At 39.0% G+C, this 24795-nt stretch overlaps 1 protein-coding gene across 5 annotated transcripts in view; it reads right to left on the bottom strand.

Moving 5' to 3' along the window:
• The window catches only part of Plc21C (Phospholipase C at 21C), a 952170-nt gene that overhangs the window by 278159 nt on the left and 649216 nt on the right, over positions 1-24795 (bottom strand). For all 5 annotated transcript variants that reach the window (XM_076198141.1, XM_076198143.1, XM_076198142.1 and 2 more), the window contains exons 8-9: positions 19721-19908; positions 5496-5642 (exon numbers count right to left, since the gene is read on the bottom strand). In XM_076198141.1, coding sequence (XP_076054256.1) covers positions 5496-5642; positions 19721-19908 — 335 coding nt within the window. The remainder of the gene's footprint in view (positions 1-5495; positions 5643-19720; positions 19909-24795) is intronic.

Genomic DNA, 24795 nt, shown 5'->3' with positions numbered 1-24795 from the left:
TAAGCCGTTTCCAAATCCATGAAAGCCCAAAAAATATCCTTACCTTTTCCTAAAGCTTTCTCACCACAAAAATCTGATCCACGCAACCTCTACCTGTCCTAAACCTACACTGTTCCTCACCAACCACTCCCTCAGTTCCTCTCCTAATCCTTTCAATAAAAACCCTCCCATAAGCCTTCCCAACTCCGTTCAACAAACTGATCCCTCTGAAACTACTACTACTACCTACACACACACACACACACACACACACACACACACACACACACATATATATATATATATATTATATATATATATATATATATATATATATACATGCATACATATGTGTATATATAAGTTATATAGAGGGGGTCCTCTTCTTGCGTCGTCCTCGACATGCGTCACTCCGACTTCACGGCGGTAATTCAGTAAAAAAAAAAAGAAAAAAAAATCGACTTGAAGCAGCGTGATGTAAAATTCAAATGTCGCGGGCGAACTTATTTATGAGCGCGGCGGAAGAATACGCCGTTACGCGAAGTTTGTTTCTCTTCAGCACCCTCTACAAGCTCTCATCCTGCCTTTGTAGCCTCCTCCTCCCCTTTGCTTTAAGCCAATCTCGACCCTTCTAGTGTGCAAGCTAACCATAGGACAAAAGGTAAAGAATTTTCTTCGTTTCTTTAAATCCTCTGTACAGAATGTATAGCTTTGTCATTTTGGGGATTGTTCTTATATGCTATTTTCTTTATTACAGATTCATTTCTGAAATTTTTCTGTAATATAATTATATTCTCTTTCAGTTTCCTATACCCTATGTCTGTTTCTTGATATATACATGACTTTAGGGTGATTTAGGTTAGGTAAGTGACTGTGTGTGCGTGTGTATACCTATCTATCTATCTCTCTATCTATATATATATATATATATATATGTATATATATATATATTTATATATATATATATGTATATATATATATATTTATATATATGTGTGTGTGTTTGTGTGTGTTCTATTGAAGTCAACAGCAGTTACAGCACTGTTCAGTTTGCTTTCTCAATTTTCTGGTTTACGTTAGTAAGGGTAGGAAGAGGACTTCTAAAAACCACGTTAGTTTTCTCTAGACGTTTTTCGACCTTCAATCGGCCATCTTCAGGAGTAATATCTTGCGGTGGAAATACAGGTATATTTTTTTTATATGGCTATTTATTTGTTTCATGCTGATACTAGGGGAGGTAACAGTCGAGGTGGTAACCCTTGGGGAGGTAACATTTGTGCGGTGTGTATGAGGTGAGGCTCAGTGGGTTGCTGGGAAAGGAAGTACTTGGTGAGGTAACTCTGAAGACAATCTTTGTGTACTGTGTTCGGGAGGTGGAGCTCCGTGGGGTGTTATTTGTCCAATTTGGTCACGTGGTGGAGCTCCGTGTATTCTGCGTGGGACCTCCTTACCGATTGGAGACTGGATTTGGGCATTTGTTGTATGTTTATAGTAAGTTTTAGGTTATGAATGTATGCTGCTTCCGTCATTATTAATCTCCTGATGTCAGGTTCTCTATGTAGGATAACTGTATGGTCTTCCATCTGCTTCCTACTCATCGCTTGTCCATGGATTCTGTTACTATTACGGCGTATTGCTCCATCCTGCAAGTGTGGTGAGATTCTTTTGGATAATGTAGTGATAGGGAAACCTATATACCTGATGGTTAGGCGACTACAGTCACCAATATTACAAGTATGTTGGTATCCTAGGTTAACATCCTGAAGTGTATTGGTTGGTGGGAGACTGCTGTTCGCCTTAACTAAGTTGAAAGTTCGTATAGGCTTGTAATAAATTGTGAGTTTAATGTGTGCATCAGGATCTGTGGGCTAGACATTACGCTGGATGATATTTCTCACGGCTTTCTCGTCTTGCTTGTAAGCAGATAACATAAAGTTTTTATAGTACAAGTTGATGGTCGTGTAGTTGTCTACGTGTGTCTGTTTGGCTATAGAAGTGTCCAATTGTCTTCGAATAGCTTCATCTATTTCTTTTTTCTGATACCTGTTGTTGGTAAGGAGCTGAGACATTCTTTTTAATTCAATGTTGGTAGCCGTCCATGTAGAGCAGTGCGTGAACGCACGCCTGACACAAGAATTTATCACGCTTCGTCGATATCTCTCAGGACATTCGCTAGCGCCATTTAAGCAGAATCCTAGAGTGGCAGCTTTAACGTACACTTCTCTAGAAAAAATGTGCCTCTGTGTACAACGGTGTCGAGGAAGGGGAGTCTGTGGTCAACCTCAAGTTCGTGAGTAAAATTAAGGGAAGATTTTTCCCTAAATACCTCAATGATTTGAGAAACACTCTCTTCGACATCAGCGCTGACAAATATATTATCAACATATCTTGTAGAAATGGAGGGTTTGAGTTCAGGGTGTTGTGTGAATATCCTCTCTTCGATTGAGCCCATATAAAAATTGACAAACATAACACCTAACGCGGAACCCATGGCGGCACCATCAATTTGCACATAATTATTCTTGTCGGGTCCGTAGAACGGTACTTCTTTAGTACATGTTTGTAATAATTGACACAGTACGGGAATCGGGAACTATTTCTTCTGAGTGATAGAATCTATTACAGATGAAGTTACCAGTCTCATCCACAGGTACAATGGTGAAAAGGGATTCAACGTCCACTGATGCTATGATTCCAGACGGTAGGGTTGTCTTTATAATATCGAGGAATTCTTCAGTAGACTTGAGAGTGAATGGAGGTGGTATAAAGGGTGAAATCAGTGCATGTAGACACTTAGCCAGTTTATAAGTAACTGCCGGTATGCTATTAATAGGACGATGTGGTTGGTCGCCCTTGTGTGTTTTAACATTCTCGTTTAAGTAACCAAGTTTATGATCCCACTCAATGGGTGGCAGCTTGATTTTTAAGAATATACATATATATATATATATATATATATATATATATATATATATATATATATATATACATATACATATATTGTCATCTCCCTTCGCTGGTATCATTATCTTCGATATTCAGCGTAGCTGTCATCTCCCTTCGATGCCTAGCGTCCACACGCACATATGCACACATAGGCTACAATCTGGTACTCCGATGTCGTCGCCAATTTTCCAAGGGAAGGTTCATTGTGCAAGTGACCCAGCTCACCAACTTTTCCTGGCAAGGCCCTTTTTGCGAAGAATAGATTCCGGCATCTCAGGTCAGGCCACCTGTGCGGACAAAAGGTCCTCCCGGCGCCTCTCGTCTCGTCGGCATCCGACACGACCAACCTTCCAAATATTCTTTTAGCTAATATGGCAACAGCCTATTATTACCATGTTTGGCAACCTCTGTACACATGTATGTAGAAATATGTTTCTGACAACCCTCTCAGGTTTGATTGGAGCTTGCCGTGTATTTTGTAAAGCAGAACGCAGTCTGGCACATTAAAGCCAACAACAACCACCAGACTTTACTTATCCACCAATGTAGTGTTAAACCTTACAATATAAGCACACACACACGCACACACACACACACACACACACACACACACACACACACACACACATATATATATATATATATATATATATATATATAATTTTTATGACAGTTGCATGCGGGGCTCGAACTCGCTGTACTCGGCTATCCGTAAATTACCTGTACGGCGCCCTATTAGCGTACTTCTCTCATATATATATATATATATATATATATATATATATATATATGTGTGTGTGTGTGTGTGTGTGTGTGTGTGTGTGTGTGAACTTATATATACAAATATATGTATATATATACGCGAACGTGCACACGCACACAGCAAATTAAACTCACACTCCCCTGAAATGGAAGGGTTGGACAAATGAAAGCACACATCCACTAGCAGTCAGCTGATACCATCTTCAAATTGACATAATTGCGACCACTGCAATACCTATGAATTATCAGTGCCCTTTGTCGTTACTCGAAATTGTATTTATATTTGTATTAGATGAATGGTTTAGACAGATGAGAGTGTGGGTGGAGGAAGAATAAGCGAGGATGGGCTGGAACTCCTTTATTGCTTATACGTTTCGATCGACTCGGTCTTCTTCAGTAAGCTGCGACTTGCGACTTGCTAGGCAAGACCACCCGCTTGCGCGGGATCGGTTTTTGTGGGAGGGGAAGAAGGTCTGTAAGAAAATGAAAAGATAGTAGTGTATAAAATAGGGCTTTTGCCACTGGGCGATGAGGGATATTTATTTCGTGGCGTCGTGGCTCTGGAGGTATGGGGACACGAGATGAAATGTCTTCGAGTGTATAATTGTAAGGTTCAAGCAGTTTGTAGACAGCCCTCTTTTATACACTACTATCTTTTCATTTTCTTACAGACATTCTTCCCCTCCCACAAAAACCGATCCCGCGCAAGCGGGTGGTCTTTCCTAGGAATTCAGAATTCAGAACTCAGCTTCCTGAAGAAGACCGAGTCGGTCGAAACGTATAAGCAATAAAGGAGTTCCAGCTCATCCTCGCTTATTCTTCCTCCACCCACACTCTTATATTTGTATTAATTGATATAGCTATTTATCTAAATGAATATTGTTGTTACTATCATTTCCAGTTTTACTGTTATCAAATAACAACAGCGGTAACAGCAATAACGATACGACACGAAAATAATCAAAGATAAAAGCTACCCGTATGTCCTCAGGGTTGTCACGCGACCAATAACAGGATTAGGTTTCTCTTCGGACACGCTCAGCATGGCGTCCATTTCCACTGCCTCAGACGTTAATCCAAATAATACTTTTATGTCGATATCACTCTGACTGCCTTAATTACTACTAATAAGAGAAAACTGTTACTGATACAACTGTTATTACCACTATTAAACGTGCTTACCACTAGCACAACTCTCATTGTTACTACTGCCAACACTGCAATGTACTATTTTTACTTCGAAATTATCAATACCACAGTAACTTGTACCACTACTGGATTTATGCAATTATTTTCTAACTTGTTAATACTGTTCTCTTTCATCTGCAACTGCATTTTGCCGATCGTTATTGCGAATACAGTTACACGATTATTTTCATTAACAATTCATTCATACATATGTATATATATACATACATACATACAAGAAGGACTTTTCTCCCTTATGGGAGGAGGAGCCATCCAACACCCGTTCGTCGTTTTTCCTGTCTTAGCATCTCATGAAAGGATGGCCATCCCTGTTTCCGCGCCACACCGCTTGGGTCAAAGGCAATGAAGCGAGACATTCAATCCATACCAATTCGTGCATTCGCATTACTATCACTTTCACATCTATCCAATAACTTTAAACCAACTTTTATTCCTCCTTCTCCTTAATACCGTTAGAACTATGCACTGATCCTTAAAGAAAGAAAAAAAAAATGTATTGGCATACTTTCCTATCGCAAAACAAAGTGCACGACTGAGTTGGAGTTAATATTAGAGAGGCTGGGAATGTGACTGACTGACCAATTGGAAGATCGACTAACCGATGAGGTAGGTGTTGTGGGAGGAGTTGATGAAGTAGTGCGAGAGCGACTGCTCCATGTCTTCGCAAAGGTCGAGCTTCTCCATGGACACGACGGGGTTGTCGTCGCTCAGTAGGTACAGTAGGAACCCTTCGCAGCTCAACACATCTGCATAAGGAACAGAAAACGGGATATTAACAAAACTGTCCACTATTGCGGAGCCCCCGAATCCGACGCATGATGCACTAGAACTATGCAAATTATATATTTCGTTGTCGTAGCATCAACATATATTTTTACAACATATTACCCTGGTTATAGAAGGACTACTGTACATAGAAATATATATTCTCCAACAAATGACACATTTGGATAGTTCCGACAGATCATGGGTCAGTTGTGAACAACGACGGGTTACAAGCATGGAAGTGACGGTTCTGCGAGACGGACGCAAGAGAAAATCGTCTCCTTAACGCCTGGAGGTGCAACCATGAGGGGCTGATACCCGGTCTCTGGACCGTGCCCAAGATCTCTATTGCTTTCAACTGCATTTCCTCCAGCTTTCAATATGAGGCCAGCTTACAACCGATGACTGCTCCTGTCGTCTTACAAACTGATGACGTACCTACAGTACATTAATATAACACAGATTTATGGAAGATGCCGAGAACCGCTGCCAACCATAGTGGGACTGCGGGCTTCCTGTCAATGAAATGAGGCAACAATTATTATCATTAATATCAATACTAGTATAATTTCATTGTTATTATCACTATTATTATCATTATTATATTGTTGTTGCTACTACTACTACTACTATCATTATTATTGCTTTTATTAGTAGTATTATCATTATCATTAAAATGGGGCAGATTCAGGTGTCCGCATTAATACATTAATCGATTCTTCATCGTGTGGTGACTACCCTTTTCTTCTAACCACCGTCAGACGATACCTTTTTCACTTTCGTGGGACCCCCTCAGATGAGGAGCCACGACTCAGCTGAACTAAAAACTCTCCAGGTATTAGTCATAATCAAATCTGTAAAAAAATACCTTTAGGTTGAAAGGGTGATCAACTTCATCCACTCACTTTGAAGGCCTCCCTGCAAACCAAATCAACCCCCTCTGTAACGGAAGCGTGTCTTCTTCTCCCACCTGGTTATATGCCTCATCTCCGTGGAACCCTTGCCTGTACCAAAGGGCTTATAACTAAGCCTATCTCGATTAACCTCTTCTGTACCAAGTAAAGGTTTTCCTTTCATTCTATCTTGTCCTCTGTCATACCGAATGAGGCCTTCCCTACTATTGTGGCTACAGAAGAACTATTTAACTCATTACCGTGGCACCCTCTCACTAGCGAAAGGGTTAAGTACACAAATCAGGTAGTACTAGAAAAATCAATCACGTTAATGCGTTCTAGAGGCTAATGTCCCTGGTAATCACTTCACTGACATCTTCGCTTGGAGTCTATGTCGCTCGATCTCTGCTCAAAGTTTTGCGAAACATTTCAACACAACAAATCATCCATTTCATTTCGGGGTGGGTAGGTGGGGGGCTCCCCATGTAGGAATGAAATCGTGAAACCTACAAAATCTACAAAACACCTACACCACCACTACACCACCAATTCTGACAGCCGAACATTCCCACTCCTTATCCTCGATTGCGGTGACCAAACGATTCCAAGCAAAATAAACGACTCTGAACAAAGACGAGCCTGATCACTCACAACCAGACTTCAGTTCCTTTTCTCTCATCACTTAATTGACCGCTGTCCCTCAAACGAAGGAGTTCCTCAACACAGTGACGAATATTCGCGACAAATGAGCCTGGTATAGTGTCGTAGAGGTCCTTGATAGTATGCTCGTTCCTCACTGGGCTACTTAGAGATGTACACAACGGTACGTTTATTTGTTTATTTACTCGTTAATCCATCTACTAACTTAGTCTGCATCCACCCTCTATGAGCCTGTCTTCTGTCGTTATATTTTTCCACTGCAATCTACATTATTTCATTTTATATTATTCGCTTACCTAGTAAAGGCCTCATTTTATTTTACCCAAGCGATCATACGAGTGTTAATCTTTGTAAAGGATTACAAGGTCAGGAATTAACGCTTGTAACACACCATTTTGAAAAAACCTACTGATAATGTGATACCGAAAATCTGAGATATAATGACAGAAAGAATCTACAAAAGTTGTGGGAGAGTATGCCTCGTGGAGGGTAGGTTTCATGAAGATTAAAGCTAAGTCATACTTATTGTTAACGCTAGACTGGCTTTTGTTTTCCCTGGATAACAGCGATCCGTACAGCTGTCTAGTCACACCACTCGCAAGTCCGCTAACGGAGTCAACTGATAAGGATGTTTGATGTTCCAAAGGACTTTATTCTTACGAGCTTTTACTATGAGACTTATAGGACCTCATAGGACCAATGAAGTTTACCCGACATTTTTCCGGTCTTGTGAACACATATTTGTTTTGTTTGCATACTGCCGAGGTCATACGAAAACTGAGTGATATATTTCCATCAAATTAAATTCTGTATTTGGGAGTTTTCTTGAATTACTATCTATTTTTCATTACCAATTAAAAGTTCTTTAAAAAAGAGTGGAATATTGTTTTAGTTACATAAATGTTGAATAAACGATAGTTTCTTAACACCTCGTCTACCGATATCGCCCTCATTAGATGCCAGGGAAAACCGTTCGTGCGGCTAGTTCAAAGCAGCGAGAATCAGTAGCTAGTGCAGCGGAAATGGCTGGCTAATCAAGCCGTACCGTTAGATCCAGCGATTTCAGAAACTAATGTGACCGAGGCTTAAGGGATATTCTCGCGCGAAAAATGGTGCGCAATCGAAAACGGCGTCACTCCCAGTTCTGTACCAACTTCAACCCCAAATCCTATAAACCTAAGGCTCGTTGCAATAAAGAATTTTAATTTACAGTATTACCTCTAATTCTAGGATAACTATTATAAAAACATATAATGTAGATTAACTAAAGACAATTCTAATCAGACGCAATCCCTGGACATTCAAAAGCAAAGATACATGCAATATATAACAATATAGATTGTTTCTGATTGTGGCTGAGTCTATTATCACCACTCCTTAATCCAAATGCGTCTTATCCAATTTCTAAAAATATCACTTGGGAGCACCAGACTATTGGCATGTATTAATCTCCGGCCGCCATCTTGATTCTGTGTATGTAAACAAATGCTTTTGTTTACAAACGCGTTCGGCAAGCGAGGTCAAACCCAAACCAGGAAACGCACACAGTCAGATATGTATTCTTGGGAATCGGTTGACAAAATATTATGTCTCGTTGCAGCCTACTGGGTTAATTTGAAACAAACGCAGGGATATTGTTTCCAAACCTTACGGACCAGCTCTGAATTTACTTGACATAAACTAACAAACTCTGCGACGAATCGAGTACGATTCCTAACGAACTGTATAGTACTATGCAAGAGCATCAAGGAAAAAACATACACATGGCCACTGGCGAGAAGTATATAATCATTCATCTCTAGTGCTGGAGGGACACCCATAAATGGAAAGGGGAGAAAAGTCGATTTAAAGGTTCCCGCGTGAAATAATGGAAATAATTTGACATGTGTCATGTGGGGTCATGAAATAAGGGAACAATGTAGTGATTATTAGTCGTTAAAATCCAAAATTAGGCCTCAGAGGGCATCCTCATTTCTGTCACCCAGATATGGACAACAAATTTAGGAATCGGGAGTGATGGAGGTAGGAGAGGTTGCACACACAGGCTCTGAAGAAGCAAGGAGGGCGGAAATACAACACAGAGACTCTTTCCCCTTGAATGAAATTAAATGTCATGAAATTCACCCAACTCCATTCCTCTTCCTCCTGAACTCCGACCGGACGTCCAACGTAACGCCACAAGTTGCTTTCAATGCGTTTTACTTTAGTGTTTATTCTTTTTGCCGCCAGATGATTCCATTGTGAACAGGACCAAAATTTAGGCTCATCTGGCTGCCGCCAGAAGATTCCATGCAACAGAGGAAAACCTCATCGGAGGAGAAAATACATTAAGATGCAATTTCTCAATAAACCTGTTACTCCTAAAGCACGCTCTACATTTATCTATCTAGTCAATTATTTATTCGTTTGTTCATCAGCTTATTTACTTATTTCTATGTATCTATAATGACAAAGGGTAGACAATCTTATTGCGCGTATAACAACGGGACCACACACTGAACGTGATCTCAATCTATCTAGGTCTCGTTCAGCCCATGATCTGACCTTAAAATGAAAAAAAAAAACGCTTGACATTTGTCAATACACGCGCACGCACGCACACACACACACACACACACACACACACACACACACACACACACACACACACACACACACACACACACACACGCGCGCAAACCACAGTCTGGAACGGACGTCTAGAACGAGCTCTGGAGTGCAGCGTTTTTTCGATAAGTTGGAGGATACACCTAGTCGGTATCGTATTGGGACAGAGAGCTTTGTTTATCGAGTGGCCGAAATGATATATCAAATTCACTTAGTGGTAACAATTTAAAATGGAGGATGGTGAAGATAGACAAAAACATGGTGAACCAACGAAGAGAGGACTAAATGTAAGCAGGGTTGAATCACCGTTAGGTGTCATCCCAGAGTAAGAGTTGCAACACAGAAACGCCAAAGAGGAATCAAAGGTACGAAAATATTGCATTCACAGGGTTTGCATGCGAAAGTGGAATACTAGGTAGAGGTATAGATTTGCAAAGGGAAACAAGGTATAGAAATATTCTAAGAAATCAAAAGATTACAGGACTAATAGGTGAAATTATAGAACTGAAAGCAGAATACAGGGCGATGTATAGACTCTATACATCGCCCTGTATTCTGCTTTCAGTTCTATAATTTCACCTATTAGTCCTGTAATCTCTTGATTTCTTAGAATATTTTTATACTATAGAGAAATGAACAAGTTGAAAAGACAAAATGCTGAAAAAAACAGGGAGCTTAATGATCTAAAAAAGGAATTAAACACAGTCAAAAATAAGAACAAAAGAATGAAAAATGAAGAAACTAACAAAAATGTGGCTTTGAAAAAAAAGAGGCCAAACAACAGATACAAGCGGTGACCGAGAAAATTGAAGAAACCATAAAAGAGACAGATCTTCAAGAAATCAAAAATCAATGGAAAGTGGATCAAGAAAACAAAAAATAAATTTTAAAGAAATTGTACAAGTGGAAGAAAATGCGAAACAGTCATTAAAGTAATTAAAGAAAAAGAAAACTGGGTCAGAGACACAGTTGATAAAAAAAATGTATAGTAGTTTATGGTATTAAAGAAAAACACAACGTAGCTAGACAATTAAGAGAAAAAGAGAAAGAAATAGCAAAAGAAATTCTGAAAAAGATACAAGAGGAGGGGCAAGAGATGTAAAAGGAAATAGAGAAAGTGCATGAAATAGGACTATACTCTAAAGAAAAAAACAGACCAATAAAAATTAAACTAAGGTCTCAAATGATACCGGCTTCTACTAACAATAACAGCAAAGTTGGCAAAAAGTGAAAATTACAAATATGGATAAAAAAAAAAAAAAAAAACTGAACGACGAGGAAGAGAGAAAAGACACCTAAAAAAAAAAAAAAGAACTGAGACCGAAAAGAATTATTTTTTTAAGAGTACTGGAGTTGAGGATGAGAAAATGGTATAAAACACAAGAAACAAAAAGGAGGAAAAAGGAAAAAATTAAAATTAACGTATAGATGGCATGACTTCAGAATTAAATTAATTAAACGATTATGTGGCGGAAGAGAAAACCGGATATAATGGGAATTGTGAAGACGAAATTAAAAGGTCCACTACCACCAAATACTGTTGGACAAGGTTTATATAATCACTGGATAAAAAATAGGGAGAAAGAGCGTGGAGTCATGTTTTTGACTAAGAAAGGCTTAAATGTGGCAAAGATATCAGAAGGAAATAATAATGTGGAATTGATTATGATGAAAAGTTGAAAATAGTGACATGAAAAGTAGAAAATTTGTAGTGATCTATGTGCCTCCGAAAACATATTCTTGGAAAGAGAGTGACCATTCCAAAATGTTGGAAGGAAATTTAGTAATTATGGGTGACTTTAACTCTAAAGAAATATCTTGGGAGATGACAGTAAAAGGTGGAGAGGACCTTTGGGGAAATATACTACTGGACATGACCATTGAATACACAATGACTCAATGGGTAAAGAGAATACCAGATATAGAAATAATGAAGAACCGTCGAGACTAAACTTATTATTTACGCCAGAGCGAGCCTGAAATTGAAGGTAAAATTGAACACAAGACACCAATTGGGAAGTGACCACATACTAATTGAGTTCAAACTAAAAGAGGGATTTTATTTGGGAAGAAGTGAGAAACACAGAAAAGGAAGACTAGTGTACAACAAAACGGATTTTGGGAAACTCAGAAAATTCTTTCAAGAACCGAATTGAGAAAACTTCCTTAATGAAGAAACACAGATGGAAGATAAATGGACAATATTAAAAGAAATCTATAATGAAGGAGTGGATAAATACGTACCAAAACAAAAACAGGAAAAGGTGTACATTAAATGCTGGTACAACAAAAAATGTAGTGAGGCAAAAGATAGAAGAGACAAAGCTTGGAAAAGATGGAAAAAATGGGTAAGTGGCAAATATATATCAATTTAGAACATGAATATGTAAAAATATGCAGGGAAGAAAAAAGGAACTATGAAAAAGACACAATAGACAAATGTAAGAATCAACCTAAATCATTCTACAGATATGTAAATGGTAAATTAAACAAATAAGCAGAAAACAGTGAAACTGTGTCAAGGGAATACGGAATATATAGATGTAGAAATGGCTGATATTATGAACAAACATTTAAAATCAGTATTCACAACTGAAAATAAACACAATTGAGATGAAGGAAATGGAGAAAGATCCCTCCAATAAGAGAAATAATTGTGACACAGAAAGAAATAAAGGACAAAATAATAAACCATGTCATAAAATCACACGGCCCAGATGGAACTGCAAACTGGATACTAAAAGAATGTATAGATGAACTAATGGACAAAATATATAAGATAATAGATTGCTCACTCAAAGAAGGAAAGGTACCACAAGATTGGAAAATGCAAATTTTGCACCAATATATAAAGGGGGAGATAAAGAAGACCCGACAAACTAAAGACCAGTCTCCCTTACAAGCACAATAGCTAAAACATGTGAAAAAGTTATCAAAAGTAGATGGACAATACATCTGGAAGAAAACAATATACTGAAACAAAAAAAGATTGGTTTTTGAAAGGAAGATCATGTGCCACAAACTTGATTTGTTTTTATTCAAGATTAATAGATATAATGCAAGAAAGGGACGGATGGGCAGATTGTGCTTTTCTGGGCTTACAAAAAGTGTTTGATAGAGTACCACACAAAAAGCTATTAAGAAAACTCGAAACAACAGGTGTATAAGGAAAATTATTGAAATGGATGGAAGATTTCTTGCATGGAAGAAAAATGAGGGTGGTACTTAGAGATAAAAACTCGACCTGGGAAAAAATGATAAGTGGAGTCCCACAAGGTTCAGTATTAGCTCCGATAATGTTTGCTATATATATAAATGGCATGGACGAAGGTGTAGAATGTTATATGAACTTCTGTGCAGACGACACAAAACTACTAAATAAAATACAGAAAAAGACTGTGGATCACTACAGAGGGCCCTGGACAAAGTCTGGGATGAAGTCAAAAGTGGCAAGTGAACTTCAACATCAAGAAATGTAGTATAATAGAGTTTGAAAAAAAAAATATCAGGACAATATAAAATCGGTACAAAGTAAAGAAAGTTGGCTCTGAAAACGACCTAGGAGTAATCATTAACAAAGACCTACAATTTATTTAGATCAATAAAGGTAGCTTCTAATTACTTGGGTGAAGTAATGGTAAAAAATATATATATTAGTCACACTAATAACACCAAGATTGGAGTACGCTGCGACACTATGGACACCCAGCACAAAAAAATATAAATATATTAGGAAGAATCCAAAGAGCAACGACAAAGATGGCCCCAACACTTTCAAAATTTACATACGAACATGGATTGTCTAAACTGGAACTATCAACTCTGGAACAAAGAAGGGATAAAGGAGATCAGGCAAGGCACGTTAGTCCTTCACAGAGAGACTTAATGTGGGATAAAAGAAAAGCAAGAGGACATGAAAAGGAACTCAAAAAGGATATTTATAGAAGATATATGAAAAAAATGTTTTCCACACAGTGGTGGATGTCTGGAACAAATTGGACAAAACAATAGTGTGTGCAAAATATACAAGAATTTAAGAACAAACTAGATACTGAGAGATACAAAGACGGGTCACTACGAGCATAACTCCATTTCTCGTATAATACAACTAGGTAAATACACACACACACAGACATATACACACATATTGTGTGCATGAGTGTGTGTGTGTGTGTGTGTGTGTGTGTGTGTGTGTGTGTGTGTGTGTGTGTGTGTGTGTGTGTGTGTGTGTGTGTGTGCGCGCGTGTGTATGTGTGTGTTTATGTGTGTGTGTGTGTGTGCGTGTGTGTTGGTATGTGTGTGTCTGAATGAGTGAGAGTGTATTTACCTAGTTGTATCTTATGGGAAGGGGAGTTATGCTCATGGTGTCCCGTCTTTGTATCTCGCTGTTTCTAGTTTGCCCTTACCTTCGTGTATAGTTTTTGCACACACTATTGTTTCATACAGTTTGTTCCAGACATCCAACACTGTGTGGAAAACTTTTTTTTCGTGTCTCTTCTGTAGCTGTCCTTTCTGACTTTCTTTTCATGTCCCCTTGTATTTCTCTTATCCCAATTTAGTAAGTCCTCTCTATCAAGGACTTCCATGCCCTTTTCTGTAGATGCTCAGCAGGTCACTTCTTTTTCTTCTTTGTTCCAGAGTCGGTAAATTCAGTTTTGACAATATCTCCTCATATGACAGGTTTGAAATTGCTGGGTTCATCTTAGTAGGTGCTCTCTGGATCCTCTTATTTTTCTTTATGTTCTTTTTGGTACTGGGTGACTATAGTGTTGCAGCATACTCCAGTCTAGGCCTGATTAATGTGACTAGTATTTTTTTGTTTTTATTTTTTTATTATTATTATTTTTTGTCTTTTACTATTTCTTCGTCCAAATAGGTAAAAACCACATTTATTGATCTTAGCAAGTTGTAGGATTCTCCAACAATTTTATTTATCTGTTTATCAGGGGACATGTCATTTGTGATGATTACTCCCAGGTCTTTTTCAGATCACACTTCCTTTACTTCCTTTGCTCCGATTTTATATTGTCCTGTTTTTTTTTTTCTTTTTTTACTTTTTCCGAATTCCATTATGCTATATTTCTTGATGTCGAAGTCTACTTCCCACTTCTGAATCCATTTCCAAACCTTATTTAGGTCTCTCTGTAGTGATTTACAATCCGTTTCAGTATTAATTTTCCTCAGCAACTTAGCGTCGTCTGCAAAGAAGCTCATGTAACATTCCACATCTTCATCCATGTCATTCACATAATTAGCAAACATTACTGGGGCCAATAGTGATCCCTGTGGAACTCCACTAATCACCTCCCAAGTTGAATTCTTTTCTCTGATCAATACCCTCATTTTCCTTCCATGCAAGAAATTCTCCATCCAATTTAGTAGTTTACCTTGTACCACTCCTATGTTTTCCATTTTTTAAAATAATTTTTAATGTGGTACTTTGTCGAAGGCTTTTTGTAAGTCTAGGAAAGCACAATCAGCATATCCATTCCTTTCTTGTAGTACATCTATTAGTTTTGAGTAGAAACAGATTAAATTTGTGGCACATAATCTTCCCTGTCTGAACCAAAGTTGTCTCGGATTTATTATATTTTCTTCCAGGTGTTTTATCCATCAATTCTTAATAACCTTTTCACAAATTTTGGCTACAGTGCCTGTAATCTGTTGGATTTTATTTTTTTCCTCCTTTACATACTGGTGCAATATTGGTATTTTTCTAGTCATCTAGTATTTTTCCTTCTTTGAGTAAGCAACTTATTATATCATATATTTCGTCCATTAATTCTTTACATTCTTTTAGTATCCAATTTGCAATTCCGTCTGGGCTGTGCGGTTTCCTGACATCAAGGTTTGTTAATTGATCCATTATTTCTTTTTGTATTATTTTTTATTTCCCTCATGGGGGGGGGGGTCGTAACTTACTCCCTGAATTCCAAAGCTGTACTTTTTCTCTAGTGAAAAACCGACATGAAGTGATTGTTCATGACTTCAGCCATTTCTAATGTTTCTGTGTACTCTATATTTCCATGACGTAGTTCTATCATTTCCTGTTTATTTTTAAGTTTTCTATTCACATATCCTATAGAATAGCTTGGGTTTATCTTTACATTTTTCTATTATGTCTTTTTCCTAGTTTCTTTTTTCTCTCTGCGCATTTTTATATATTCATTTCATGGTTGGTACATATTTGCCACTTTCATTTTTCTTTTTCTATCTTTTCCAAGCTTTATCTCTTCTATCTTTCGCTTCACTGCATCTTCTGTTGAACCAGCACTTAATATACACCTTTTTCTGTTTCTGTCTTGGTACGTATTTATCCACTTCATTATGAATTTCTATCAAAATCATCCATTTCTCTTCCACTTGTGTCTCTTCATTGTAGGATTTTTCCCACTTTGCATTTTGAAAGAATTTCTTAAGTTTCCCAAAGTCCATTTTGTTGTACATTTTTGCTTTTCTGCATTTCTCTTTTCTCTATATATATAATTCCTCCTTTAGTTCAAATTATATTAATATATGATCACTCTTCCCAAATAGTGTCTTGTATTCAATTTTATCCACTATTTCAGGTTCTGTTGTAAATATTAAATCTAGTATCGACGGTTCTTCATTACTTCTATATCTGGTATCTTCTTTTACCCATTGTGTCACTGCATGTTCTATAGTCATCTCATGTAATACATTTCTCCATACATCCTCTCCGTCTTTCACTGTCAACTCTTCCCATCAGATTTCTATGCAGTTAAAATCTCCCAAAGTACCAGGTTACCTCCATCCTTCAGTATCTCGTTTAATAAATGCCTTGTATTTTCTAAACATTTTTAATGCTCGCCCTCTTTTCAGAAGCCCGTTTTTGGAGGCACATAAATCACCACAAAATTTCTACTTTTCATGTCGCGGTCTTCAACTTTTATCATGATCATTTCCACACTGTTTTTACCCTCTGTAACCTTCGTCACATTTAAGTTTTCCTTGGCCAGAAACAAAACTAGTCAGCCCTGTTTCTCGTCTCTATTTTTATCCAATGTTTATATAAACCATGTCCAACACTATTTGGTGGTAGTGGACCCCTTAATTTCGTCTTTACAATTCCCATTATATATGTTGTTGTTGTTTTCTGAGGAGGTAATCATTTAGTTTCCTTAATCCTGAAATCAATGCGTCTATGTTAGTATAAGCCACTTTTAATTTTCTCCTTCTCCATCTCGTTTTCTATTCCTTTCGTTTCGCTTACCCGAACATACCATTTTCTCGGCCTCATGTCTAAGACTTTCCAATAGAACTCCTTTCTTTCCGTCTCCGTTCTCTTCGCGTTGTTTTTTTTTTTTTTTAAGTTTCATCTTTTAGTGTCATCTCTTTCCTCAACATTCATTTCTCTTTTTATCCATATATTGTTGTAGTGTTCACTCTTTGCTATCTTGATTTTGCTATGTTTTCTACTTCCATTTGACCTTAATTTTATCTTTAGATGTCGATTTCATTCTTTTGAATATTGTCTCATTCTATATACTTCTATTTCCTTCTCTACTTCTTGGTCTCGTCTTGCACTTCTTTTATAACTGTTTTTGTTCTTTCTTTTTCTGCTTTTTCCCTCAAGTACTTAACCATGCTATGTTTTTCCTTTAGTCCATTTACTACAACACACTTTTTCTAGCCACTGTCTCTCTAATTCAATTTGCTTTTCTTTGATTACTTGAATAATTCTGTCCTTTGCATTCTCCTACATTTGTTGTTGTACTATTTCTTTGAAAGTTATCTCTTCGTTTCCTGTTTTCATTCCATTTCTTAATCTTCTGCAAATTTTCTTCTTCTAAATTTTTTTCAATTCTTTGACATTGCTCTATTTTGTAATTTACCTTTTCTTCTTAATTCTCACTATTGGTGGTATCTTTTTCATCTTTTCATTTTCACATTTAACCTCAATTAGTTTTTTTTTTTAATCCATTTAGTTCATTATTTATTTCAGCATTCTTTTTATTCAAATCACACATTTCTTTGTTTACTTCAAAGTAGTCCTTTCTTAAATTCATAATCTCTTTAGTTCCATAAATTCTCTATCCCATGAGTTTCTATTCAAACTCACCTCCCTTTCCATGTCTACGATTCGACTCAAATTTCTTCTTTCGTACTTACCAAATCCAGAAAAAGGATCGTCAGTACTCAGCATCAGCGGTCCCCTTGGCGTTTCAAGGCCTCTATTTGCAAGCTTCAGTACAGCGCCTCCAGATGGCTCTGCGTTCGTGTTGACGTTCGATTCAAACTCATCGCCATTTTCACTTGATCCTTCTTGATTTCCTTGCATTTTCTCTCGATAGACACTACTAGTACTGCTCTAGATAATTTTGGACAGCCACAAGTGCTCCTTCTCCCATTCAATACAACCCAGGCCTCCTGTTCTTCTTGCGCTATTGAGAATTTTCGTCATATTCGGTAGCCTACGGAGTTCTAGTTGATGCTGTTGACTGCTTGACGATCGAAGTGTGTGTGTGTGTGTGTGTGTGTGTGTGTGTGTGTGTGTGTGTGTGTGTGTGTGTGTGTATTCACCACGGATCTGCTGCAGCCTCTTGTCGAGACAGCCAGACACCATCCTACGGCAGTGAGCTCAGAGCTCATTATTAGCCGATCTCTGGGTAGGTCTGAGACCACTCACACATCACACACCGGGACTGCAAGGTCACAACTCCTTGACTAACATCCCGTACCTACTCGCTGCTAGGTGAACAGGGGCTACACGTGAAAGGAGACAAACCCAACTTATCTCCGCCCGGCCGGGGAATCGAACCCCGGTTCTCTGACTTGTGAGGCCAGTGTTTTACCAATCCGCCACCGAGCCGGTGTGTGTGTGTGTGTGTGTGTGTGTGTGTGTGTGTGTGTGTGTAAATCCGTTACAATTCTAAGAAAGAGGATCTAACGTGACAAGAACTCGGGGCGGCACTCAGGATACATGCGGGTCGTAGTCCTAATGCTTTCGCCGCAGTCATTCATTCAGTGTGTCGCCACTCGTTCGAATGCGTTCTCAATCAGGCTGCTTGTAAAACTCACCCGGAGATCTCTTACTCCGCACAGAAGATGGTCTTGATTGCGTCACAGGAGTGGGGTGTGGGTGGCGGGGGTGGGGGTTTGGCGTATGATTGGTGACATTTCTACGCTCCCTGTTATTCATGACACATACGCCCATTTGTCTGAGAGGGAAGGGGGCCGAGAGAGGAAAACTTGGAAATGAGTGAACGGAAAAGGACACACACACACACACACACACACACACACACACACACACACACACACACACACACACACACAGAGAGAGAGAGAGAGAGAGAGAGAGAGATAGAGAGAGAGGGGGGAAGGAGAGAGAGAGAGAGAGAGAGAGAGAGAGAGAGAGAGAGAGAGAGAGAGAGAGAGAGAGAGAGAGAGAGAGAGAGAGAGAGAGAGCGAGAGAGAGAAATCTGGAAATAGGGCAATCAAGTTGAAAGTTCTGATACGGGACCATTAAAAATGAAGTATTTGAATTTTAGCAAGACCACAAACTTAACAGTAATAACATTAATCTATGCGATATCATGACTGATACACATGGACCAATGTTGACAAATAAACAATCACGTACTAACTCTCCTTCAGACACTCTGCATAGATGCATGTGAACACCCACGCAACACATATGTATTAGCACCAAGGTACATGTCCAGACTAAACACACTCGTAATTCCATACCATATACATACAAACATACAGTCTGAACGCAGACTTATATGTTCATTGAAATTTTAGAAAAATGAAATTGACCGCCCGGATCAGATCAAGATCGACTTATATTCGATTTTGGGATAGACTACAACGTTGGTGACGCTGATCCGCGCCGCGACCCGTGACGACCTGGCCGGGCGGGCGAGACTTACTCTTGACGACGTTCTCCTTATTGGGCTCGTACATGGCGATCATCTCCTTGGCCTTCGCTGAGTCGGCGTACGGGTACAGAATCTCGTTCAGCCGGGGGTCCCGCTGGTGCTGGTTCAGGAACTCGACCAGCTGCTCGACCGACATGAACCGTTGCTGCTTCTTGTCCTGGCTGAAGGTCTGACCCGTTCTGAAATACAAAAACCATGGCTGGGGTCAGAGGTCAATCATCTCTAGTCAGGACTACTGCTTCTGATACACCTTCAAAACAGTGACAAACGATTTTATGCCGACCGGTCCAGGGTAAAATTGTTTAGTGCCGTCTGCCATCAGGGTACCCATGGAATTAATACTTATTCACCGATTGACTTAATCGTCAATAACACACACACACTCACACACACACACACACACACACACACACACACACACACACACACACACACACACACACACACACGTGTGTATACATATATATATATATATATATATATATATACTCGTATATGTATATATATGTATATATATATATATATATATATATATATATATATATATACTTCCTTCAGAAGGCGGCCTTGACCAAATAATCATCTGCTGAACCATTCTTCCATTACTCCTGCGTGGTACTGGTGTCCAGCAATCACGATAAAACTTTCATTTTAATTAATACAAGGATATCTTTTCAGCCGAGGCGGTGATGGTGGTGGTCATGGTAAGGGAACTGGTTAATTTAAATCGATTACCATCAAAATCGTCTTAATTTACTTCAGAGATCACGCTCTACTTGCATAGTGACATTCATCCCCCTCGGCCGAGTCTATTCGTTTAGGATGGGCCAAAGAAAAATAAGCCAAGCGACCACTTTAAGTAACTACGCCAACGCTTTCAATATGGCAGCACAGTTCAGGCTGGGGTCTACACTGGCACCGAGACCTTCCTTCTAGCTTGAAACGGGTATCCCAAGCTAAATAAAATCGCCACGAATTTGCCACAATAAAATCTATGGAGCCTGCGTTCGTGTTTGTGGCGGGTAACAGTGTCTTCGGGCGACCCCATCTAGGCTGAAGCCTCGCCAATCAAGTTAGCCAAGATCAGTTCAAAGAAGCCAATGTAACAGGACATAGGTCTCTCTCCCTCATTCCCTACCACTCCCCATCCTCTTTGTCACCTCCTTTTCTATCCCTCCCTCCCTCCTACTCCTTCATTTTCCCTCCACCTCATTCCTCGTTTCCTCCTTTGCCTTCCTTCTCCTCCTCTCCCCGACATTCCTCTTTTCCACCTCTTTCCCATTATCTTTCCTTTCTCCCGCCTACTTCACTATATCTTCTACCCCCTAACACCCCCATCTCCCTCTTCTTGTACATATCCTCCTATTCTTTCCCTTTCTTTTCCCATCAGCATTCCTTCCTTCCCTTACTCTCTCACTACCAACCTCACGTCCTCCCCACCTCCCTCCCTACCACGTCTTGTCCCCTCCCTTCCCTTCTTTTGCTTTTCTTCCCTGCCCTGTCGGCTCCTCAAATCGCCACGAGCAACTCCTGGTTCCCCCTCACTGTCTAGCATCACCCAGCAGCGCGGGAACAGGTTGCTTTTCAATTACAGCTGCCAGCACGATGACATCAAGGGTGTTTTGGCTTACAACTTTCACAACACCGCGGCATACTTTACATATTCTGTTCTGGTTAACGTCGGATTGGCTTATGGAGAAGATGGCGCGCGCGCGTGTTGGGTCATTCTGACAGGTTGACGTGGGTTGGTAGAAGAGACTGTAGTCTTAATGGGTTAATACGAGTTTATTCCTGATTATTTTCATTTCAAGCTTTCTCAATGGAATTGTATTACAGTATGAGTATGTTCGAGTATTCAGACTTCTCTCAATGGTGGTCTGGGGTTGCATTCTAGGAGGGCAAATGCGCCGTGGCTTTTGCCCGTTTAAGACACCCTGTCCTTTGGTGGTATTGTCAATAGTATTGACTCAATGTTTTTTTTTGTTTTTGTTTTTTTGGGGGGGCACCCTCTCCCTCCCAGTTTGGTTAACGTCCCTCTTTGCCAATGTGGTTTACTAGAGCGTTTGTGTCCGAGTGGTTCTTCGTGTCCCCTTTGTGTTCTTCAATCTCTTCGTAAGTTTCTTTACGTTTCACCGTAGTAAGCTTTGTCGCATCCGTCACAGGAAATATTGTAAACGAAGCTGGTGTCGCTGCTGATCTTGAAACTCCCCTTTCTGATCAAATGTCCTACATGACATACCTAAAAGGCCCTTTCCCCCTCTACAAGAGTGATGGCCCAGTCAAGACATTCGCCAATCCTTAACCCATCCCACACCCACCCAACACCTATTTTTCCCTCTCATCCTACTCGTGGATGAAGGGTCATCCCTGTTCTCCGCCTACTGCTTGGATCAGAAGCAGCGTAGCAATACAGAACACCTCCATAGCGGGGTCCGATAGCCGAAGCTGGTTTGCTTTCACTGCTTTATACATTACATATATGTACGCGCGCACACATGCACACACTGAGACACACACACACAAACACACAAAGGATTACAAAGTAAGAACATGCCGACAGGAAACCTTTTAGTTCATAACTAGGTCAGATGCAAAAATAAATAAATAAATAAATAAATGAAAATAATAAATCAATAGAAAAAAATATATAAAATGAAACAAAATAAATCAATAAATCAATAAGTAAATAAAATAAAATTGTAATGATAAATAACAAACAGATGAATAACAATAATTTATAAGTAATAACAAGAAATAAACATATAGATCGTAAATAAATAAATAATAATTAATAAATAAATAAAATGAAATAAATGGCAGGCATTACAGCATATTGCTTTGATGTCTAAATGAATCTTAAATTTTCAAACTGTTCTGCAGTGCACTGCCTCTGCAGGAAGTTTATTCTATTCGTTTACTACACGGTTGGCGAAGTTGTTTCTACCCACTTCCAAATCAAATATACTTCCTGACAGTTTGAGACCATTATTTATTGTCTGATTCGCATGCAATGTGGAAATTTCGTCACTTTTTATGTCTTAAAGACCTGTATCAAATCACCCCTGAGTCTACGTTTTTTTTAGGGAAAATAGATTCATATATTTTAGTCGATTTTCGTATGATTTATTAATTATATTTGAAATCAGTTTTGTGGCTCGCCATTGTACTTTTTCCAATCTGTCAATGCCTTTAATGAGATTCGATGACCATACGGAAACAGCATATTCCAAATATGTACGAACTAACGATTTATATGACTTGTTAATGACAGATGGGGTTTTGAAATTAAAAGATCCCGCTATCAGTTCTAGAATCTTATTTGTTTTCTCTGAGATGGAAATACACTGCTTAAATGATTTGAAATCATTACTGATAATTACGCCGAGATCTTTTTCACTATCCACTTTTGTTAACAAAGTTCCAAATAACTTGTAATTGTACTTATTGTTATTTTTACCACCATGAATAACCTTACACTAACTTGTGTTAAATTTCATTTGCCACTTTTCAGATCAACGTTATTGTAAAAGGCTGGTAGACAAGTAGGTAGAAAGAAAAGTAGATAGAGGGGTAGGTGGCGAGAATTTAATTTTTATGAGTTGGGTGTTCGATAGACAACAGTTCGTAGGCAAAGGAACTGCACAACCTCACTTCACGCCCAAATATTTACAAACAGTCACCGGGGACCCAATTTCATTGATGTATAAGGTTTATTTTTATGCTGATGTAACAATATGTAAAATAAGTCATTGGTGCATTGATTTCGAGATTGCTTAAGCATGCAGTATTGCTTACGGGGTTTGTAACAGACTTTCTGATTGGAGAAAGGGTGGAGAAAATTCAATTGGTTCACGAGAGTAAAGTCACGCCCTTAGGGGAGGTACTTAGATGTAAAAGTAAATATCATTGGACTAAAGAAATCATGACGTCATTGCGAACTGAGCTAGTAAACAAATTGAGGATTCCTGACGGGAGTCCCTTGGTGTAACTCAGAGAATCAAGTGTATATATTCGGGAAGAAAAGAAAAAAAATAAGCTCCGTTTAATTCCCCTCTTTTAGACAGCGTAATACTACTGTGAATCCCTACAGAGGAAAGTTGTGAGTGACTATCATGCATAACGAAGAAAATGGTTAAAAGAAAGTAGTGGGAGACATGTTAATAGAAAGTAACGAACAAAAGACGACACATAGAGACGACAACACAGAGTGGTGTGTAGTTTATCCAAATATTCTTGAATTTATAATTGTTTTAAGTGATAATTTGTCATTCCGCACATTTTTGTATCATCAGCAAATTTGGAGACAATAAATTTCAGTCCGTGGTCTATATGATTTATATATACTATGAATAGAAAGACTAGTAAAAGAGGTGTGGAAGGCAGAGGTGGAAGGAGTGAACATGAGGGAGCGACCTAGGATGAGATGGATGGATGTGGTAAAAGGGGCTTTGGGAAAGAGGGGAATGTCTGTTGAGGAAGGACGGGAGAGGATAGAAGACGGGTGAATGGAGAATGGTTGTATATGGATGATGTTGTGATACATGAGGTGGAATGGGTGGGGGATGGTGGGTGAGGGAGTATGTGTGAGACGCAGCCCGAAGGGATTTCTCCCCGTCTTCTCCTTTTCTGCATGAGGGGACGGAGAGGAGGGTCAACAATTAATGAAGCAGCCTTGTTGTGGATGTGCTGTGTCTTGCGACAGTGCTACTGACCCAGGGCAAAGGACAAGATGCAGGGATGTCCCGACATCCAGGAGGTGCCAAGATGAGAGGGAGAGAAGAAGGTGGAGGGGAGTGGAGTGTGGTGGGGATGGAATGGGTGGGAGTGGTTTTTATGCTTTTTTTTTTTTTTTTTTTTTTGCTACCTCCCTTATAAGGGGGAAGAAGCTTTTTCTATATGTGTATATATATATATATATATATATATATATATATATATATATATATGTGTGTGTGTGTGTGTGTGTGTGTGTGTGTATATAAATAGAAGTAACCCAAAAACGGAACCCTGGGGAACTTCACTCATAACATTTTTCCATCGAGAAGTTTTGCCATTAGAATAAACCT

This window comes from Oratosquilla oratoria, chromosome 14 (genome assembly GCF_046742065.1).
Source record: "Oratosquilla oratoria isolate Oo_2021 chromosome 14, ASM4674206v1, whole genome shotgun sequence".
In the NCBI taxonomy this organism is placed as follows: domain Eukaryota; kingdom Metazoa; phylum Arthropoda; class Malacostraca; order Stomatopoda; family Squillidae; genus Oratosquilla; species Oratosquilla oratoria.
This window is presented reverse-complemented; position numbering and strand designations above follow the sequence as displayed.